The 22,037-nt window shown below is 40.5% G+C and overlaps 1 protein-coding gene across 2 annotated transcripts in view; it reads left to right on the top strand.

Annotated features, from left to right (window-relative positions):
- The window catches only part of arid4b (AT-rich interaction domain 4B), a 172,844-nt gene that overhangs the window by 75,264 nt on the left and 75,543 nt on the right, over positions 1–22,037 (top strand). For both annotated transcript variants that reach the window (XM_060852551.1, XM_060852544.1), the window contains exons 4-7: positions 2,040–2,105; positions 11,693–11,783; positions 18,560–18,639; positions 18,729–18,820. In XM_060852551.1, the coding sequence (XP_060708534.1) occupies positions 2,040–2,105; positions 11,693–11,783; positions 18,560–18,639; positions 18,729–18,820 (329 nt within the window). The remainder of the gene's footprint in view (positions 1–2,039; positions 2,106–11,692; positions 11,784–18,559; positions 18,640–18,728; positions 18,821–22,037) is intronic.

Genomic DNA, 22,037 nt, shown 5'->3' with positions numbered 1-22,037 from the left:
TCAGGGAGATTGCTTGTGTCTTCAACCCCAATAACGTCATCACCCCCTTCTTATTTTTTTAGCTCCACCCACAGTCTCACTGGATGATCCTTCAAGTATTTCATCTGACTACTACTGTGAAACTTGCCTTTATCAAAAATGCAACTCCCCTTCCCCTCCTTCCACCACCTCTGTTCTGCCGAAAGCACCTGTACCCTGGTACATAGAGCTGCCAGTCCTGTCCCTCCCTTAGCCATGTTTCTCTAATGGCTATAATATCCCAGTACCACGTATCTATCCACGCCCTGAGTTCATCGGCCTTACCTGTCAACCCTCTTACATTGAAATAAATGCAATTAAATCTAACAGACATTCCTTGCTCCCTGCCATTTCAGTCTGACCTGACTCTTCAATTTATTATTTCTGATTACTGTATGTCTTTCGAGTCTCGCACTTCCCTCCCAGCTGTTGAGGGTCCACCCCCATACCAATTTTGTATAAACCCTCCCTTGCAGCACTAACAAATCTGGCTGGCAAGATATTGATTTCCCCTCCAGTTCAGGTGCAACCTGTCCCTCTTGAACAAGTCACCTTTGTCCCAGAAAAGATCCCACTGATCTAATAACCTGAATCCCTGCCCCCTGCACCAATTTTTTAAGCTATACATTCATCTACCATATCCTCGTATTCTTACCCTCGCTTATCCCAAATGAGATCCTGGTTTTTAACATTTTTTCATAGCTCTCTTTAATCACTCTGCAGGACCACATCCCTATTTCTACCAATGTTATTTGTGCCAAAATGCACAATGACTTCTGGCTGCTCACTTTCCCCCTTGGGAATGTTCTGCAGATGCTCTGAGACATCCTGGACCCTGGCGCCCAGGAGACAACACACCAATCATGGATTCTTATTTTGCAGCCACACAGTCATCTATCTGTCCCCCTAACTATTGAGACTCCTATCACTAAGGTCCTGTTTACTTTTTACCCTTTTCAGCTGTGCCCCAGAGCCAGTTGTAGTGCCACCAACTTGGCTGCTTCTGCTTTCCTCTGAATGTTCCCTTCTTTCCCCCCCCCCCACCAAAAAAAAATCCCAAACGATATACTCGTTTTTGAGGAGAATGGCCACAGGGGATTCCTGCACTCTGTGCCTATTCCCTTCACCTTTCCTGGTGGTGACCCAGCTACTACTCTGCCTGCACCTTAAGTGTGACCACCTCACTAAAACTCTTACCGATGAAGCACTCAGCATCTCGGATGATCCTAAGTGCATCCAGCTCCAGCTCCCTAACACTTTCTCCCAGGAGCTGTAGCAGAGTGCACTTTCCGCAGGTGTAGTCATAGGGACAATGGAAGTCGCCATGAGCTCCCACATCCTGCAGGAGGAAGATGCGACTGCCCTAACCGCCACCTGAACTGCTAAAAATTTAAAAGGACTTTACCTGAGCTTATCTGTACTTTTTGCTGAACCACTGTTTTCTGAAGCCTCTTGAGCCAAAGCCTTACCACTTACTCTGCTGCCAACAAATTTTGCAATAGCTTGTCTCTCTACCCCTCTACTTTTTGTTTTGGTTAGAGGAGGAGAAGGGAAGAAGGGGAACACGACAGTGATGTAGTGTTTGGGCATTAAGCATTCCTTGTATGCCAAGTCAAGTCAGTGGCTGACTGGGAAGGGAACTTAAAGGTGACTGGCCTGCTGCTTGTTTCTTCGAGAATCTTTACAACTTTCTTCGGTTAAGTAGCTGCTTTGCATAAATGAAACAATATTTCATTTTGGGTAATGGTTTTAAAGCTTTGTGCAAAAAAGGCTAGCTAACTTAAAATGCAGCTTATAAACCTTTCAAACATACATTCTAACTTTGAAATTATATTCATAGTTACAACGTTAAATAGTTCTTTGACATGTCTTTAGAACTATTGATAGGTTGTGGTGTAGGTTGAACTTCTCAAAATATCTATTACTGTTACAGGTTTGTGTAAATATTTGACATTTGTCAGATTTTCATACTCGTGCTTATGATATTTTTAGTGAGGGACTTATGCTTTTTTTTTGAAAAGGTCACTTTCAAACATGATTCTTCAACTGTGGAAGTGCAAGATGATCACATCAAAGGTCCACTCAAGGTATGCACTCATGCTCTTACACTTTTCCTTAACTCAAATGATTCAATGTTGACAAGTATAATAACTACAAATTAAACCAATGATTTGAAATATCTGTGTATTGATGCCTTATTATTAAAGATGGTACTATTAACTTTTGAGGGGTTAAGGGAGCTGAAAACTCATGTCAGTCAGCAGTGGTGAGGAGATATGACTTTTTCTTGAAAGGGACATGGACAGCAGGGTTTTGGGTCAGTTTTTCTTTATTAAGAATGCAAGAATGGGAGACTGCTACAAAATCATTTATACAGCCAAATCCAAATACTATAAGGCCCGCGTGCAGGTTTTATAGGCAGAGCTAATCGATGTCCTAGAGCTGTAAATAGGCTGACCTTGTGCTTGAAAGGGATTAGGAGCTCAGCCTGGAGTTGGATAGAAAGGTAGAAAGCTATGCTATGTGTTTTAAACTGAGGTAGTCGCCAAAGATGCGAAGTTGGTGTTAATGGTGAGAATTCAACCTTTCAGTCGGGATTACCAATTTACAGCCCAAAGGACCTTGCAGATCGTAATCAAACAGCATGGAAACAGACCTTCGGTCCAACTCATCCATGCCTATTAAGTTTCCCAAATTAAATGAGTCCTTTTTTGTCTGAGTTTGGGCCATTTCGTTATAAGCTTCTCCTGTCCGTATACCTGCCCCAATGTCTTCTAAATGTTGTAATTGTAACTGCTTCTACCACTTCCTCTGACAGGCAACAGTGAGGACTGCACATGCTGGAGATTAGAATTGAGAGTGTGGTGTGAGAAAAGCCCAGCAGGTCAGGCAGCATCCGTGGAGCAGGAAAATCGCCGTTGGGGGCAAAAGCCCTCACCTGAAACATCTATTTTCTTGCTCCTTGAATGCAGCCTGACCTGCTGTGCTTTTCCAGCACCTCACGCTCAATTCCTCTGGCAATTTATTCCATGTAGGAACCATCCTCTGTGAAAAGGTTGCCCATCTGGTCCCTTAAAAATCTTTCTCCTCTCACCTTAAAAAGAAAGCCCTGAGTTTTGAACTCTCCCACCATATGGAAAAGACCTTGTCTATTTGACTTAGCTCTGCCCCTCATGATTTTATAAACCTCTAAGGTCATCCCTGAACCTACTATATTCTAGCCTCTCCTTTTTATTCATACCCTGTAGTCCCTGCAACATCCTGGTAAATCTTTTCTGAACCTGCAATAGTATAGCCAAGTCCTCAGATGTCACTGAGATGTCATGAGGAAGTGAAGAGGAAGAGCTGAGTTCTTCAGTTGCCTTTTGTTTTCAAATGTTGTTGCCAAAGGCAATATGTTAAAGAGAAGGAACCCAGGATAACTATTTGGAGCATTGAGACAGCGGCGAGTGTACACGTGAGAAGCAGTTGATGCAACTGATCTAGCTGTGACTGTGTGGAGCTCTACATGCACAGACAAAGGACTGTGTACCAGCATCATGCCAAGAACCTCAACTCATTTCACTCAAACTGCCTTTGGAAGTTCTTGACGGATGACAGATACCAGACATTGAGTTGCTCACCTGGTTTGGTGTGCCAAGCAAGTCAGAATGCCTGACAATCACTCACCAAAGGAAAGTTTCTGTGTCAAGCTTTTATCAGATGTGTGGCCTCATGATGTTCAAAAGGAACATTACAAAAACAGTAAAAAAGGCTTTCGTTGGGAGTTTTTATATTGAGTCTTGGGGAAACTCGCCCAGGATCAGCGCACCTACCTGGCTGAGCTGAATAAAAAACATTGGTGCAGTTTCCTTTAAAAGCAAGTGTGTGTTGAAAGCAGAGATGACACAAGCAGATAGAATCCTGACTCACCCGCTCATCCTAAAGTCAATCTTCTGCAGTATCTTTGCACAGACCCTTGCTTCACTGCATAGATAGACCTTAATGTAAACCTTATAACCACTAAACCTTACCAAATGTCACAGTTGATTTAATGATGAACATCTTCAACTTGAAGCATGAACAAGACCAAGAGGAGGAGAAATGGACTGAGATTTATTCAGAAGCAACATGCCTAAGGACTTGGGAAAGGATGCAATAGTATGAATGAGTGGTGGTTGCAAGGATGGAAGAGTTGACAGCACATTATTTCAGGAAGAAATGGTTGTTTTTAAAGGAAAATAGCAAGAGAGAAGAAGAGGAAGCCTTTATCAGGTGTCATTGGATAGGATCTTAATGAGAATGGAGTCCCGAAAGCAACACCTATGTTTTGTGGAGCTTGTGAAGGGAGATGAGAGAGCATCGAGAGGGAAATGCATATTCATGCTAAGAATACAGATGAGGTAGCTTAAAATATTGACAGGAGGGTGATGGAAGTTGGGAGTTTAGTTATGGAAAGCAGAACCAGTCATTCATTAGTTTTTATATTCAAAGGCTGCAATATTCTAACCTGGGGCATGCTGCTGGAAGTATTTGTAGAACTCGTATTACGTTCTTGAAGTAGAATAGTACCAAAGTCTTTTACCATTTCATGAACACATTACAGAAATCTTTTATTGTTATATTTTAGTCTCCATATCTCAACTTGTGATGCAGTTATTTATGATGTTGATGAATATCCAATTTTTTCTGTAAATATGTATCAATTTTACATGAATAAATGTAAGCCACATGGGATATAAAACCTTCTTCCAGGTGGTGAATTATTTTGAGCATTTACTTATGAATTTTCTTGTCTTAGTCATTGCTGCACTCTCTCTTTTGATGTTATTGTTCACAGGGAATGTGAATGTGTAATTCGGAAGCCCAAATTAATGTTAGACGGACAGATGTTCAGATCCCTTCAGCCGGTAGAATTTAAATGCAGTTAATAAATCTGAAATCTGAAACTATCTAAAGAGAGTTCTCAAAACCCTTCTGTTCATCGACTGCTTTAGACCAGAAGACAGTTGGATCCAGGAGCAGAGTTAGGCCATTCAATCCCAACTGATATATTTCTCAACCCCATTCACCTGCCTTTTCCCTGTAACTCTTGATCCTCTTAACAGTCAAGAACCTACCTATCTCTGCCACAGAGGGCTGTGGAGGCCAAGTCATTGAGTGTATTTAAGACTATTGAGTTCCACAGATTTCACCACCCTCTGAAGAAATACCTCTTTTTTTCTTCTGTTTGAAAGGGTCGTCCCTTCACTCTGAGGCTGTGTCCTCAGGTCCAGGTTGCTCCTGCTAGTTGAACATTTTCTCATATCCACTCCAACTCGGGCTCTTAATGTTGTGTAAGTTTCAGTCATATGACCCCCTCATCCTTCTAAATTGCATTGAGAACAGACCCAGAGTACTCAACTGTTCCTTATGTGACAAACCTTCATCCCCAGGATCATTCTGTAAACCTCTTTTGGACCCCCTCCAATACCAATGCATGCTTCCTTAGATACAAGACCCAGAGTTCTCAATATTCCAATTCCAGCCTGACGAGAACCTTCTACAACCTCAGCAGTACATCTCTTATCATACATTCATTACAAGAGGGCTAGAATATCAACATTGCATTTGCCTTCCTAGCCTGCTTGTTAACCTTATGAGTCCGAATTCAGGATTCTCTATGTTCTTAAGTTCATTTGTGCATCAGATTTCTGATCCTTACCCCATTTAGAAAATGATCTATGCCTATGTATTCTTACTACCAAAGTGCATAACCTCACACTTTCCTACATGTGTAAAAATTATCACTTCTTTGCCCACTCTCCTAGCCCTTCCAAGCCCAGCAACCTCCCCACTTCCTCAACACTATCTGTCCCTCTGCCTACCTTTGTCTCGTCTGGAAGCCTAGCAACAATGTCCTCAGTTCTGTGGTCCAGATCATTCATGTGTAATGTGAATAACTGTCCTAACACTGACATCTGCAGAACTTCACTGGCTGCCACCCTGAAAAAGACTTCTTTATCTCTATTCCCTGGCTTCTGCCAGTCAGCCAATCCCTTCTCTGTGCCCATACCTTGCCCCTAACACCATAGGCTGTTGTTTTATTCAGCAGCCTCCTGTGTAGCACCTTGTCAAAGACCTTCTGGAAATCCAAATAGACCACATCCACTGGCTCTCTGTTATCGAACCTGCTCATTACTTCAAAGAATTCTAACAGACTTGTCAAGTTTGGCCTCAATAGTAATTGTCATCCTTGTTTGAACAGTATTTATGCCATTGCCTCCCCTCACCTCTCTCAATTTGTTTAGAAGTAATTCATATGAAGTGGATATTGCTGGATAGGACAGCATTTATTGCTCATTCCTCATTGCCCCTTTTGCCATACAATCTAGAGTGAACTCTGGATGCTGTTAATTTTACCCTTTTGTTTGTATCCAGCTTCTGTGTTGTTATTCCTAACTATCAAATCCTGGGAACTCTCTCCCTACTGGCATTGCAGGCATATATACACTGCGTTGATGGCAGCAATTCAAAAGGCAGCTCACTGCAACTTTAAATTACCCTAATTTTCTTTCCTTGCATTATTTAACCATTTAATTCTCTTCCAAGTGATGCAATTAAATCTGCTTTCAACCTCCTTTCGTCTGGTGCATTCTAGATCATCAAAATTGCTGCATTTTAAAAAAAAATCATGCTGTTGCTTCTGATTCTTCCTTGAGCACCTTATATTTACAATTAAGTTTTCAGCCACTGAGAAAAGTTTCCCTTTGTCAAAATCACCAATTAATTTTAACACCAGTATATTTTCTCTTAACCTTTTCTGCTTAAAGGATCAACAGTTCCAAGTTCTGCAACCTTTTTACATAACTTAAGTTTCTCATCTTGTAATTGGAATGGTAACACTCTAATACACCCACTCTCAAGCTTTCCTCAATTTGTTGTCCAAAATTTTTAAATGATCTTGTCCTGCTATCTTCAGACTTGTTTGCATACACTCCCAGGTCTGTCAGCCACACTCTCTTCAAACTTTTACCAGTTAGTTCCGATTGTCTCTTCAGTCTCCTTCTCTTTCATTCTGTGTCACTTTGCACTTGGCTGCATTAAATTGCACTTACCGTGTCTGTCCGTTTTACCAGTCCATTTTGCCTGATAGTGTTGCTGTGAAATGTCTTGTGACTTTTAACCATGTCAAAAGGGGCGGCACGGTGGCTCAGTGGTTAACACTGCAGCCACACAGCACCAGGGTCCCAGGTTTGATTCCAGCCTCTGGTGACTGTCTGTGTGGAGTTTGCACATTCTCCCTGTGTCTGTGTGGGTTTCCTCCGGGTGCTCCGGTTTTCTCCCACAGTCCAAAGATATGCAGGTCAGGTAAATTGGCCATGCTAAATTAGCTGTAGTGTTAGGTGCATCAGTCAGAAGGAAGTGGGTCTGTGTGGTTCCTCTTTGGAGGGTCGGTGTGGACTGGTTGGGCTGAAGGGCCTGTTTTCACATTGTTAGGAGTCTTAAAAAAAGTTTTTTAAATGTTAACCATAAATGCAAGTTGGAGAGTCATGAAATTTTACAACAGAGTCCCTTCAGTCTGTTAACTTAATGCAAGTCACCAAGCACCTATCTACTTTAATTCCATTTTGTAGCACTTTGCCTGTAGCCATGTGTGCAATGGCGCCTTAAGTGTTCATCTTAATACTGTTTCAATATTGTGATGGCTCTTGCCTCTGACACCCTTTCCAGGAAGTGATTTCCCACCATCCTCTGGTTGAAATGAATTCCTGTCAACCCCTGAACTACCTACCTCATTTTTTAAATACCCTCCCCCTCTCTGACCCACAATTATCTATCTGTCCTGCTGCATTTAAGAATCTGCAGCCATGTACACCAAGGTGTCTCTGATCCTCTATACTTCATTTGTCTTGTTTTCCTCCCTGAAACCTCCATAGTTAACAAAATTAAATTCAATTTGCCACTCTGCACCCCATCTCAGCAGCCTGTATATATTCATCCTGTTAAGCTATGGCTCTTCTCATTATTTCTTGCAATATGTTGCTATTTGCTTCCTCTGTTGACCGAGAACTACAGTCTGGCATATGATTGCAACTGGTTTATTGGCCTTCATCTTGAAAGTGGAAATTATTCAAATTTGATTCAAAATCTGAATGATTTTTAGTGGAAAATAGTTGTGTATGTGACATTAACATTACCACAAAAGCAAAATATCACTGGTGAATACAGTACAAATCAAACAAGATAATAAATCTGTAACTTGTTTGATTTTTCAGATTGAACTTGGCATGTGACAGATGGAACTGAGTCTTTGGAATTCTGGCACTATGAATACTGTAAATAACAAAGTATCTATAATTTCTGGAGCTTTTGATTCCTTACTTCTTAAAACAGACTGTGGAACCCATCTGAAGTTGTACTGAAGCTTTCCTGTCACCCTAATTTGCTGCAGCAAGTATTTGGTTCTTTTTCTTGCGATTCTTGCACACTTGATTTTGCTGCAACTGCAGCACGCCAACTTCTGTGAACAATCAAAATTTTATTAGACAAGTACTGTATAAGCTTTCTGGAGGAACCCTTTAACAAACTTGATGATGCTTGTGAAGCCATGTCCAGGGATGTCACTGAACAAAGCGACAATCCTTTCTTTACGCAAAATCTTTACGTTAGGTCAGTAATGCCCACAGGACAACCCCCAGTCACTCCCTCACAATCACATGCCACTCAAGACACTGTTTCTGGAGATGATCAGGTTGCTGCAATGTCATGAAAATCATCCCTTAATGTAAATTGTTTTCTAACTCCAGGGTGTGGTCAGAATTCCAACTGCAGTGTTCTTATTGATTCCGAATGGCAGGGGATGACAATTAAACTTTTTTACTTTCTTCCTGCAAGACAAAAACATAACACCCTACCCTTGGACATCCAATTTCTTGCAGGTCTGCAGAACAAATTAACCCTTTAACATCTCAAGTTTCTTAATATTAACAAGAATGTACAAGACAGTGGTCTGCTGATTTGAATTTCTGTAGCTTAAATGTTTGTACTGCTGCTGACAATTTGTGCAGTTCTGTTTTCTTGTTGATATTTTCCTTTCATCTCATTGCTGTGAATTAAACCTAACTATTCTCATGTGTGTTTCATGGAGGCAAAGTTGAGACACTGAGCTCTCACTAATCAACCAACTACAAAGTCTAATCCAGATGACCCAATCCTGCCATTTCCCTACACTGAGTATCCTAGCTACCCTTATCGTTCATACCATTACGGAGCATATAATGGAATCTCCCTGCATCAACATCATGGAGGTTAGCATTGACCAAAGTTTAACTCCACCAGCTTTATAAATACTGTTGAGTGACTCAGCTGCTGATCCAAAGCCTGCCCACCCTCTCCAAGTCACAATTTAAAATGTGATGAGGTAACCTTGACTTGTCTGAATGAGAAACTCCAACATTCAAGTTTGATACTATCGAAGACAAAGGAGCCTATTTGATTGGTGTCACATGCACCACCTTCAGCAGTGACTCCCTCCACCATAGCGCACACTGCTGCCAATCTCCAAACAACACTGCAGCAACTTGACTGCCTCCTTCCACAGCATCTTCCAAACTCCTGACCTTTACCACCCAGACGGACAAGGGCAGCACATACATGACATCACCATCACCTGCAAGTTTCCCTCCAAGCCCCACACCACCCTGAAGTGGAACTATATCGGCATGCCTTAACAATCATGAGTATTAGCCCTTCCAAACAGCACGGAGTATATTGATACAACAGCAGTTAAAATTGGAAGCTCACCTGTACTTCTCACTAATTGAGCAGTTTGACTCTTTGATACGTTATAAAGCTTTCACTTAAAATAAGACAAATGTTAGGTCATTTAATACAAGTAAGGTTTTCTACATTTATGTATTTCAGTTTAACTTCTATTTTTAATCTTTTGTATTGGTAATTATATTTTCCTGAACATTTTCTTGAAAACTGACTCAGAAACTGAGTTGCCAGTTGTGCAGCATTAGTTGCTGAATCCCTCATCCCTGTTTTGTCATTTCTGGACACAACTATTCAAAATGATCTCTTGGCTGTCCTCCTATCTTTGACTCTGTTTGAACTTGAACTGCTGCTGATATTCCAACTTGCACTACGTTCCTTTCACTCAACATGCCTGTGTTCACTATTTAAAATTCCATCCTTGTGTTGAGAGCCCTCCATGGCCACTAAGTTTCCTAACTTCATAATTTTTCTGCCCTCACAACCCTATGAGGACTTGGTTCTTGGCTCTCTTCAGTTCTTGCATCTTGCACGTCCCTAATTTTCTTCACTCCTCCTTTGTTTCATTCAGCTGTCTAGTTCCCAAGTGCCTGAATCCTCCCCAAAACCCCTGTAATGATTGGAACCAGGTGGATCTTATTGACTCAGATCCTTGATTTGGGTCTGTTCACCTAAGCCAATCAGGGAGCCCTAATTGACAGAGAATTCAGAGTCTCCTAACTTCAGGGACTGACTGAGTTGGCTGGCTTCAGCCAGTGTGATGTGCACGTGTAAATGGTGACTTGGTGATGGGACACTAGCCACTGTGCAATTATTTCAACCCCTCTTACTTTATCCTTATCTGTTGAGATGGTCCTTTATAACCTACCTCTTAGCAATATCCAAATATTACCTTTATTACATAAGGTGTCAAATTTGAATTGATATTGCTGCTATGAAATGTCTGAGCAGATTTGCAAGTGTGTAACATTGATGAACAGCAAGTGTGACTCCCTTATCGAGAAAAGTTGACTTAAATTCATTTGATAGCTAGATCATAATGAAATGATTGCACTTTTATCCCCTTACTCCAAACATCTCATTTCTTAGAGGAATCAACTAACTGGAAAGCAAATAGAATATAAGGAAAACAAAGTATTGGAAAATTGCACCTTTTAAAGCAGTTAACACCATTTTGTAATCTATATAGGCATCATTTGCCTTTTGTATGACAAGCCCATTAGGCAATAACCCAACTTAAGGATGTACAGAGTTGGTAATCTTCTCACCACCTGGGAATGTATTCTAGATACTTGCTAAAGTTGGGGACAGTGCTTCCCAAGTTTTTCTCAGTCTGACCCCATTTCAAGCTTGGAAATTGACACTGACTTGGTGAGGCCTATTTGGGGGTGATGTGAGAGCCTACATGTTTAGAGCAGAGTGCAGCTGTTCCAATTCAGTCAGAGCATGCTGACAGCAATGCTGACTTAGCTTGGAAACCCAAAATGTCAGGTTGAGAACCCCATCTGGGTCCTGACACCCATTTTGGAAACTAGGAGAAGAGTGCTGTGTTAAACAAATTATGCAGAAACAAATTGTGGCTGATCTCCGATTGTATTTCATTGTGAGTGGTACAGAATATGAGAGAGACAGAGGTTACAAGGCTTTCAGTTCCTTTTTTTTATCCACTTTGTTGACCAAGCACAATCTCTTGTTCACCCCTCGCTATCCAAACAAATCAGGTGAAATTAATTGAATAACTCGGACCAAAGCCCCCTGAGTAAATCCACTTTTTGGGTAGGATTTGTTGCTCTTTACATGTTACGGATTAAGGGACTCTTGGATACAATGACAGTGGCCGTACCTGTGAAGCAGAGGATCCAGGATGTGTCATGAGTTTGAAGAGGTTGATTGAAAATATCTTCTTTTTACTGATTGGGTGTGATTTCTCCTGCAGGTAGGAGCTGTTGTTGAAGTGAAGAACCCTGATGGAACATGCCAAGTAGCTGTAATCAATAAGCTGACTGATGCAAGTTGGTACACTGTAGGTAAGACAAAAAGAAATTCTAAAACACGACCCTTCTTTAAATTTGATCAGATTGTAGAAAGGTATTTGTATTATTGCAGGCCTAATGACAGTGGAGGAAAAGCTATTTGAAACTACTTCCTCTTAGCAAAGCATGGATCAAAATTGAAGAGCCCAAATGTATTAAAGGCAGATTGTATTTAACTAGCTTGTTTTAAGTTACTGAGGAGATAGTAGATGTAATGTAGTAGATATGGCACATATGGATTTCATAAGCCATTTGATAAGGCACTGGAAGACATTTATTTCAGGGATAGGAGCATGTGGGATTAAATGAGTAGTGATAATGTAGCCAAGAAATCGGAGGCAATGACTACTGTTGATAAGTATTTTCCTGACTAAAGAGGAGAATGCAGAGGTGATTTCCCCAAAGATCATCATGGCTTGAGGACATCAGTATAATTTTAAAGTTTGGTGGGTGATGCAAAACACAGCAATATAGTAAACAGTGAACTGGAAAGCAGATTTCAGGAATCCAAAGACGAGTGAAATGGGAAGACTTGGAGGATGCAATTTAATGCTGGCAAGTGTAAATTGATTCATTCTGAGAGAAGCATAATAACTGAGATAAGACTATTTTAAGGAGGTTGAGAGAAACTGATGGAGGAAAAGTAGGTAGAGACTTGGGAGGGTGCATATTTACACTTGTAAAACTGACATGTCGAGTTGACAATGTGGTTAAGAAATTAGAAGGGAAACCTGGCTTTGTAAATAGGACTTGATAACACAATTCTTCGACTGGAGTATGTTGCATAGTTCTGGACATTAACGATAGGAAAGATGTCAATGCCTTGGAGAAGATACAGGATGATTTCTCAAATGTTAGTGTGGAAGAGGGGCTTTGATTATGTGTGGGAAATTGGAGAAGCTGAAGAAGAGAATTTTAGGGAGCAGAATTAATGGAAATTATCAAATAGTGATTTTTCTAGGATAATTAGGTAGCAATTACTATTGCAAGTGGTCCATAATTAGGGATTATAAAATGATCTACAGAAAGTACTGAGAAGGAAATTAAGGTAACAAGTCATGATGTTGAGGAGTAACACATCAACATGGATATAAGATTGACTAACAGGAAGATGAGTTTAAATTATTTAATCACTTTCAGGCTGACAAACTGCAATAGAGTGCTTTCCAGCTTGCTCATGTCAGCATCAGCCCACCTCCTTTCTTGCACCTGGTCTGTTACTCCCATCAAAGGGCACTGCTGGGAAGGTGGTAGGATTATGACACTAAGACATGACCCAACTCATGATTTGCACCTGAAAGATGAAAATCTAGCCCTTTAGTCAACTGATATTTTGAAGTATCATGCTAACATAAATTGCCTTTATGAAAGAAACTTGCCTGCATTTCACTGCTTCAGCTGTAGAAGCCGCTCATTTTACAGACATGTTGTCAGAAATTGGCATTTGAATCATGTGCTACTCGAATATCCTACATTGATAAGATTGTATTATTTCATAGAATAACTCTACACCAGAGAAAAAGACCTGACACTTGTAGCTGTCAAAAATCATAATTCGTTTGACTATTATCCTTACAGCTGTCAAACAACAGTGTGATTTGGTGCTAGTTAGCTCAGCTACTTGTTCCATTTTTTTTAACTCGCTTAAATGCCATTAAGCTTAATTTAAAACAACTCTAGTATCAAAGTTAACAGCTTTATAACGTGACCATTAAATTTCCAAGTAGTGTAATTGTTGTAGTAAGTTGTAAGTTCGGATATAACACAAGTGTAGTCAGTAAGAGTTGGTTTTAGGATACACTATAGTATGATTATTTTTTTCCCCCCAATGTTTTGTGTGTTGGGAAGGTTTAATCTGAAATGCAGCAAATTTTCTGTAGCAGATTCATCAATTCACACCACATCATTAATTCTGCTTAATGGGGGATTTATTTTCTCTTAAGACTAACGTTTGATTTGGGAAATCCCCAGAATGTTTGCAGCCCTGGCATTAGTGGAGCTATGAGTTTCATTTTGCACTTCTCAGGCTTTGAGGACAAATGAAAACATGTTACTGCCAGTAAAGTACTCCTGAAATGTAACAAGTGCAACTTTCATGTGGCCAAAAAAATGTTGATAAGTTTTAAAGATGAAAACTGTTTATCTAGGTTGTAACTTAGTGAGCTAACTAATTTATAATAATGGTTAGAAAAACCAATTGTAAAGAACTGCATTGTGACCACATACAATGGTGTTGTTACTTGCAGAGCTCTTCCAGCACCACTAATCCAGAATCTGGTTTCCAGCATCTGCAGTCATTGTTTTTACCAAAAATCATATTGAAGCCAAAGTGCTTCAGCAATATATGTGGTTTGAATGATTACAGCATGGAAGGAGGCCGTTGGGCCACCAAGTAAATGCCAGTTCTCTGAAAGGGCAGGTTAGCTCATTCAACTTGTCTTATGGCCATGCAAGTAATTTCCCTTTTGAGCTTATCCAATTCACTTTCAAAAACCACAATCTAACATAAACCATTAAGATAATCGGTTTCATTACTCTCTCTCGCACTGAGTAGCTGTCAATACTCAAAGTTTAAAAGTAAAAAATATATAATTGCATCAGACTGGATGCAGTAGGGAGGGAAATTCCAATCTTTCTGCACACTACATAACATGAAGTTGCTGTCATTTAAGATCCAGTTTTAGATACAGGTAGTTCTCTTATGTTACCATAGTTTGGTTCCTGTGCAATCTTGTTTTATAAGAAAAGTGTGCAGTACCAGCACCATTTAAACTAATGGGGCCAGAATCGTGTTATAGCCAACACGTGCCTTAGGAGAACCACCTGTATTGTACTCTCTCATGTTATTGAAACAGAATTTTACTGTAAAGTAAGTTTTATTTGTGCTCCTGGCTCATCATAGCTTGGCATTCCAAAACTGGAATCTGGCTCAGTGGTGTCATGTGGTCTGCTGCATGTCCTGATGCTCTCACTAACAATGAGGAAAAAGTAAATTTTTTAAGCTGCCTCTGAGAAATAATGATCATCTTTCAGTCAGTTCTTAGTAGTTTCTAGGAATGTGTGTCCAGCTTATGTGTGCAGGTGCTGATCATGGTGTGCATTTCATGGGTTGAAGGGTAAAAATTGCATGATGTCCAGCTTGCAATCATATATCGCAGAAAGACTTCCAGCTAGCCAGTGAGTATTAGTGAGAATGGACACCATGTATTTTTGATCAGTTGGATTCAGGCCCATTATATGAATAACAAAATTATAACCAGGGTAAGTTACTTTCATTATCAGTTAACATTGATTCCAGAAAGGCTTATAGTTACTTCTAACCCATATAATCTGTTGTTCATCATTTTGAATGGGTGCAGGCTGCTCCAAATGTACAGGCATTTCCAGATTCTTCATTAAATAATAATACAATAAAGGATATGTTTTAGTTTTTATTAATTACCAGTCAGCAACCAGGTTTGGAAGGATATGGCAATGATGAACAAAAACAAAAAGCTAACATTTTAGAGAAGTCATATGATGCAATACTAACATTGGGGTTCACTGGTAGAGGGCATAAGTTTAAGGTGAGAGGAGAAAGATATAAAAGGGAAATGGAAAGTCATAGTCATAGAGTTGTCCAGCACAGAAACAGACCCTTTGGTCCAACTATTCAATGCTGACCAGATATCCTAAATTAATCCAGTCCCATTTGCCAGCATTTGGCCCAGATCTCTCTCTCAAGCTTTCTTTTTCATATATCAATCGATGCGTTTTAAATGTTGTAATCCTACCAGCCTCTACCACTTCCTCTGGCAGCTCATTCCACCTGTGCACCACCGTCTGCATGAAGAAGTTGTCCCTTGGGTCCCTTTTAAATCTTTCCTCTGTCATCTTAAACTATAACCTCGCGTTTTGGACTCTTTCCCCCACCCTGGAGAAAAGATCTTGTCTATTCATCCTATCCACACCCCGCATGATTTTATAAACCTCTATAAGGTCACTCCTCAGCCTTTGCTCCAGGGAATATAGCCCCAGTCTGTTCAGTCTCTGTCTATAGCTCAAATCCTCCAACCTGGCAACGTCCTTGTAAATCGTTTCTTACACCTTTCAAGTTTCACAATATCCTTCCGATAGGAGGGAAACCAGAATTGCATGCAATATTCCAAAAGTGGTCTAACCAATTTCCTTGTACAGCTGCAACGTGACCTCCCAACACCTGCATTGATCGAGTAAAGGAAAGCCTTCACTATCCTATCTACCTGTGACTTCATGTTCAAGGAACAATGAACCTGCACTCCAAGATCTTTTTATTTTGCAACACTCTCCGGGACCTTACCATTAAGTGTATAATTCCCGCTCTAATTTGCTTTCCAAAATGCAGCACCTCTCATCTATCTAAATGAAACTCCATCTGCCACTCATTGGCCCATCTGATCAAGATCCAGTTGTACTCTGAGGTAACCTTCTTTGCTGTCTGCTACACTTCCAATTTTGGTGTCATCTGCAAACTTAGTAACCATACCTTCTGAGTTCACATCCAAATTTATACAAATGACAAAAAGCACTGCACCCAGCACTGATTCTTGCGGAACACCACTGATCACAGGCCTCCAGTCTGTAAAGCAACTCTGTACCACCACCGCCCTCTGTCTTCTATCTTCAATCCAGTTCTGAATCTGACTAGTTAGTTTTCCCTCTATGCTGTGTGATCTAACCTTGGTTAACTGGTCTGTCATGAAGAACCTTGTTGAATGCCTTACTGAAGTCTACCACGATCACATCCACTGCTCAGCCCTCATTAGTGCTCTTTGTTACGTCTTCAAGTCTAGTTCCTGAGACATGATTTGCCACACACACAGCCATGCTGACTATCCCGAATCAGTCCTTGCCTTACCAAATTCACGAAAATCCTGTCCCTTAGGATTTCCTCTAACAATGTGTTAGCTGAAATTGGAGCTAATGGACAAATTATTGACCTGAGGGGAGAGATTGATTTGACAAGGATAATTGTTCTGTATTTGCATTAGAAAGAAGTGACTAGTGGTATTACACAAAAGTCTTAATGTCAATGATGGACTTCCAGAGAAGTGAGAGGTTAATGCATTTGGGAAATGTCAAGGGAATACACTATCAGCAATAGGATACTGAGAATTGTCCAAGAATGATGGTACCTTGGATTAAATATTTTCAGATTCCTTAAGGTAATCGAACAAGTTGACCAGGTAGTCAAGAAACCATATGGGATACTTACCTTTATTAGGGGATACATAGGATATGAGAGCTCGAGATTTTGCTGAAACTGTATTAACCATTAGTTGGGCCAGAGCTAGAATACAATGTGCATTTCATAACACTATACTGTAGGAATGATTAGGAAGATTATTGAGGATATTCCTGGATATTGCCTAGAATGGAGAATTTTGCTTATGAAGAAAGATTGGACAGTATGACATGTTTTCTTTGGAATAGAGGAAGCAGATTGGACTGTTTTAAAATTGCAAAGTTTAAATAGAATGCCATATTCCTCTCATTGTTCCTTTAGGTTGTATGGGTTTCAGAACTATGGTAAGAGCAGGTTAGAGGGTAAATGTTTCCATGCCGAGGATGGTGGAAATCTGGAACTCCCAACCTCAAGTCTGATGGAGGAAGCAAGCCTTTTATACTTGGACATGAAGATAGGTTCTGTAACCTTCTGGGACTGCAGACCAAAAGCTAGAAAGTTGGATTGGGTAGGACGGCCACTTGGCTGTTCTTCCGTGTCTTAGATTTTTATGAATCAACTATTCACTACATTAATTAATGACTTGAGTAAGTGATATTTAAATTTGCTGATGATTCAAAGACTGGTGACATAGAAGATCATGTAGTTGCAAGTTTAAAATTACCAGAAGACATCACTGGATTAAGTGAGTGAACACAATTGTGACACATGTATTTTAGGACAGGTAGGCGAGAGGTATACGTTTTAAATCAAAGATAAAATGAATCCACATAGTTTTAAATATTGAAACGTTTAACATAGTGAAGGTTCCGAGTGATTTGTGGAGAAGAAATCAATACAAGAGTGCATAGGTACAAAAAAAAGACAAATCAGCGTTAAGCTTTCTATGTTGTGGGTGAGGACTTAAAGGGAGAGAAGGTTTTGCTACTACTATACAAACCCTAGTTTGCTTACATCTGGACGACAGTTTACATTTTAAGGGCATTGCAAGAATGCAGCAAAGATTCACGAGACTGTTTCCAGGGCAACAAGGATCAAATTATGAGGAGAAGTTACTTTCCATGGAATATAGAAGGTAGGGGGTATTTTTAAGTGAAACATTTAAGATTTTGAAAAATCTGCTGCAAGTGACAAATGGATAGGTAGGAACTTGGGTCTGGTAGCATGGGAGCCTAAAAAGAGGGCTATATATTTAAATCAAAGCCATGTTACGTAAGGAGAGAAGTTAGGGTACATGTTTGCATGAATAGCAATGGAGATGTGTAACTTTCTGCCACAAAAAGGTAAATGTGAGCTCAGGTCATGATTTTAAAAGTCAGATTGATCAGTTTCTGCTGGACAAGGATATTAAGGGTTACATGGCAGTAGATAGATTTAGGATGTAGATCAGCCATGATCTGACAGAATGGCAAAAGGGGCTGAATGACCTGTTTCTATGTACTCAAGTCCCAGATGGGGTCTGGTTGGATTGAAAGTGAACTTCAGTTATTGCATTAATGAATCTGGCATTCACAGAATGATGAGTAATTTTTGTGGGTAATTTGACCAGTGCTGTGTTTCTCTCCAGTTTTTGATGATGGCGACGAGAGAACACTGAGACGAACTTCGCTCTGCCTGAAAGGGGAGAGACACTTTGCAGAGAGTGAGGTTAGTGGAGAAATTAAGCATGACCAGTGGCCAACTTTATCCTGTGTTTCCCACAGATCCAATAACCAGTGATTTGCTTAATGTTTTAGACACTTGACCAGTTGCCTCTTACTAATCCAGAACACTTTGGCACCCCTGTGATTGGAAAGAAATCTAACCGGGGAAGAAGGTCCAATCCACTGTGAGTAATAATTTATAATGCACATCTCTAGCAAGATATTCCTTTTTAAGTGTGAATTTTCATGTGTAGATTTAAATTTCTATACATATCTACAAATGTTTTGTGCCTAATTTTAGTTTCCCTGTTTTACATAATTATTCTTGCTGGAGTTCACAAATAATCTTTTCCATACACTTGTTGCCCAATGTCTACAATTTTTAAAATAAATTCTTCTCATCTTTGAAGTATTTAGTGCTTTGTTTTCAACAGAGCTCTGAAAAGTGAAAATGTTTGCATATAGCAAATCAGTTGGGCCAAATACAAGGCCTGCTTTATATGGATGCCTCAAATAGTGACTTAAATTTTTTGAAACTTCTTAACATGTCAATAATTATACAGGAATGAATTTATCCTACTAACACTTACACATCATACATGCCTGAGCATTTACTTCTTAGATAAATAGTTTATCACCTGTCAGGATGATTTCACTCCTGCCAACAGAGGCACTGCAAGGCCACTTCCTTTGTACATGTACTTGTATTTATATCAAAGGAGAGTTCACGTTTAAAGTTTACCTCAGCTACATACTTGTGTGCACAGCAGTGAATGAAGGTATGCAAACATGTCATAGAGATGTACAGCATGGAAACAGACCCTTCGATCCAACCCGTCCATGCCAACCAGATATCCCAACCCAGTCTAGTCCCACCTGCCAGAACCTGGCCCATATCCCTCCAAACCCTTCCTATTCATATACCCATCCAAATGCCTCTTAAATGTTGCAATTGTAACAGCCTCCACCACATCCTCTGGTAGCTCATTCCATACATGTACCACCCTCTGCGTGAAAAGGTTGCCCCTTAGGTCTCTTTTATATCTTTCCCCTCTCACGCTAAACCTATGGCTTCTAGTTCTGGACTCCCCCACCCCAGGGAAAAGACTTTGTCTATTTATCCTATCTATGCCACTCATAATTTTGTAAACTTCTATAAGGTCACCCCTCAGCCTCCGATGCTCCAGGGAAAACAGCCCCAGCCTGTTCAGCCTCTCCCTGTAGCTCAAATCCTCCAACCCTGGCAACATCGTTGTAAAGCTTTTCTGAACCCTTTCAAGTTTCACAACATCTTTCTGATAGGAAAGAGACCAGAATTGCATGCAATATTCCAACAGTGGCCTAACCAATGTCATGTACGGCCGCAACATGACCTCCCAACTCCTGTACTCTAAACTCTGACCAATAAAGGAAAGCATACCAAACACCTGCTGCCTCACAGCGCCTGAGACCCGGGTTCAATTCCCGACTCAGGCGACCAACTGTGTGGAGTTTGCACATTCTCCCCGTGTCTGAGTGGGTTTCCTCCGGGTGCTCCGGTTTCCTCCCACAGTCCAAAGATGTGCGGGTCAGGTGAATTGGCCATGCTAAATTGCCCATAGTGTTAGGTAAGGGGCAAATGTAGGGGTATGGGTGGGTTGCGCTTTGGCGGGTCGGTGTGGACTTGTTGGGCCGAAGGGCCTGTTTCTACACTGTAAGTAATCTAATCTAATCTAATGTAATCTTCACGATCCTAGCTACCTGCAGCTCCTTGAAAGTGGAGTCATGAACCTGCACTCCAAGGTCTCTTTGTTCAGCAACACTCCCGAGGGCCTTACCATTAAGTGTATAAGTCTGCTGAGTTGAATTCCCAAAATGCAGCACCTCACATTTATCTGAATTAAACTCCATCTGCCACTTCTCAGCCCATTGGCCCATCTGGTCCAGATCCTGTTGTAAACTGAGGTAACCCTCTTTGCTGTCCACTTCATCTCCAATTTTGGTGTCATCTGCAAACTTACTAACTGTATCTCTTATGATCGCATCCAAATCATTTATGTAAATGACAAAAAAAAGAGGATCCAGCATCGATCCTTGTCAAAGACTGATACAGTATTAAGCTTTAAATGTGAATCAGTTTCAATACAAAGAAACTAAGTCCTTAATAATGTAGCACATTTAACTACAACCAGATGTTCCAAGGAGCTTTGCACCAATGAAGTACTGTCTTTCAAGTTTAGTCACAGTTGCATTGTTGGAAAAGCAGCAGCTAGGCCGCAAGTAGGAACCTCCTGCCAGTTGGACTAATTCAGCAACTTGATGATCTATTCATGTTCGGTGGAGATAAATATAGGCAAGGACACCAGGAATCACTCCTGTTTTTGTGTGAAATAGTGTCATGGGAGAGCAGTGCAGCACTCCCCAGTTCTGCTCTGGGCTGTCAGAATTGTTAAATTTGTTCCTGGGATTTGGGCATTGCTGTCTGGGCCAGAATTTTATTGACCATCCCTAATGATACAGCGGGTAGTTAAGAGTCAGCTCAGAACTGCTCACAGTACTCTAAATGGAGTTTTGTACAACTGCAGTGTCACATCCGCAATCCTATACGCCAGCCCTTTAGATGTGAAGGCCAACATTTCATTAGCTTCCTTGACTAATTTCTGCACTTGTTCATGGCGTTTAAAGGGCAATTCATCTGAAACTCAAATCCCATTGGACACCCACTGAATTTAACCTTGTGCCCTTTTAAACAAAAAATATTTTGATCTATCCTTTTTTGGTTTGAAATGGATAACCTCGAACTTGTACTAAAATCCATCAGCCACAGCTTTGCCCAGTCGCCCAGTCACCAAATCTATCAATATCTAGTTGTAATTGTACGCCATTGTCAAGACTGTCTATATTCTGCCCAATTTTGTTATCAACAAATTTTGATATTTCACGTTTTAATTTTGTCAACAAATTATTAATGAATATTGTGAATAATTGAGGCACCAACTCACATTCCTATGGGACACCACTAGTCACGTCCTGTCTATTTGAGTACTTACCCGTTATTCCAGTCCTGTTTACTGCAAAACAACCAATAATTTGTTGTCAGTTCTGTGCACTCCACCTTAACTAACAGTCTCTTGTGTGGAACTTTATCAAAACCATCTGGAAGTCCATCTAAGCAACATCCATTGACTTAGCTCATCCATTATCTTTGTTACCTCCCTCAACAATTGACAGTGATTTCATGGTTGTCATTAGATTCTTAATTCCAGCATTTTTTAAAAATCGAATTCAATTTCCACCATTTGTTGTAGTAGGATTCAAGCTCAGGTGCTCCTCAAACCATTGCCTGGTTCTCTGGATTAATAGTCTAATGAGAATACTGTACGCTATCAGTACCTTCATGCGCACTCCCCACCCCGTGCCCCC

This window comes from Hemiscyllium ocellatum, chromosome 3, assembly GCF_020745735.1.
Source record: "Hemiscyllium ocellatum isolate sHemOce1 chromosome 3, sHemOce1.pat.X.cur, whole genome shotgun sequence".
NCBI lineage: Eukaryota > Metazoa > Chordata > Chondrichthyes > Orectolobiformes > Hemiscylliidae > Hemiscyllium > Hemiscyllium ocellatum.
This window is presented reverse-complemented; position numbering and strand designations above follow the sequence as displayed.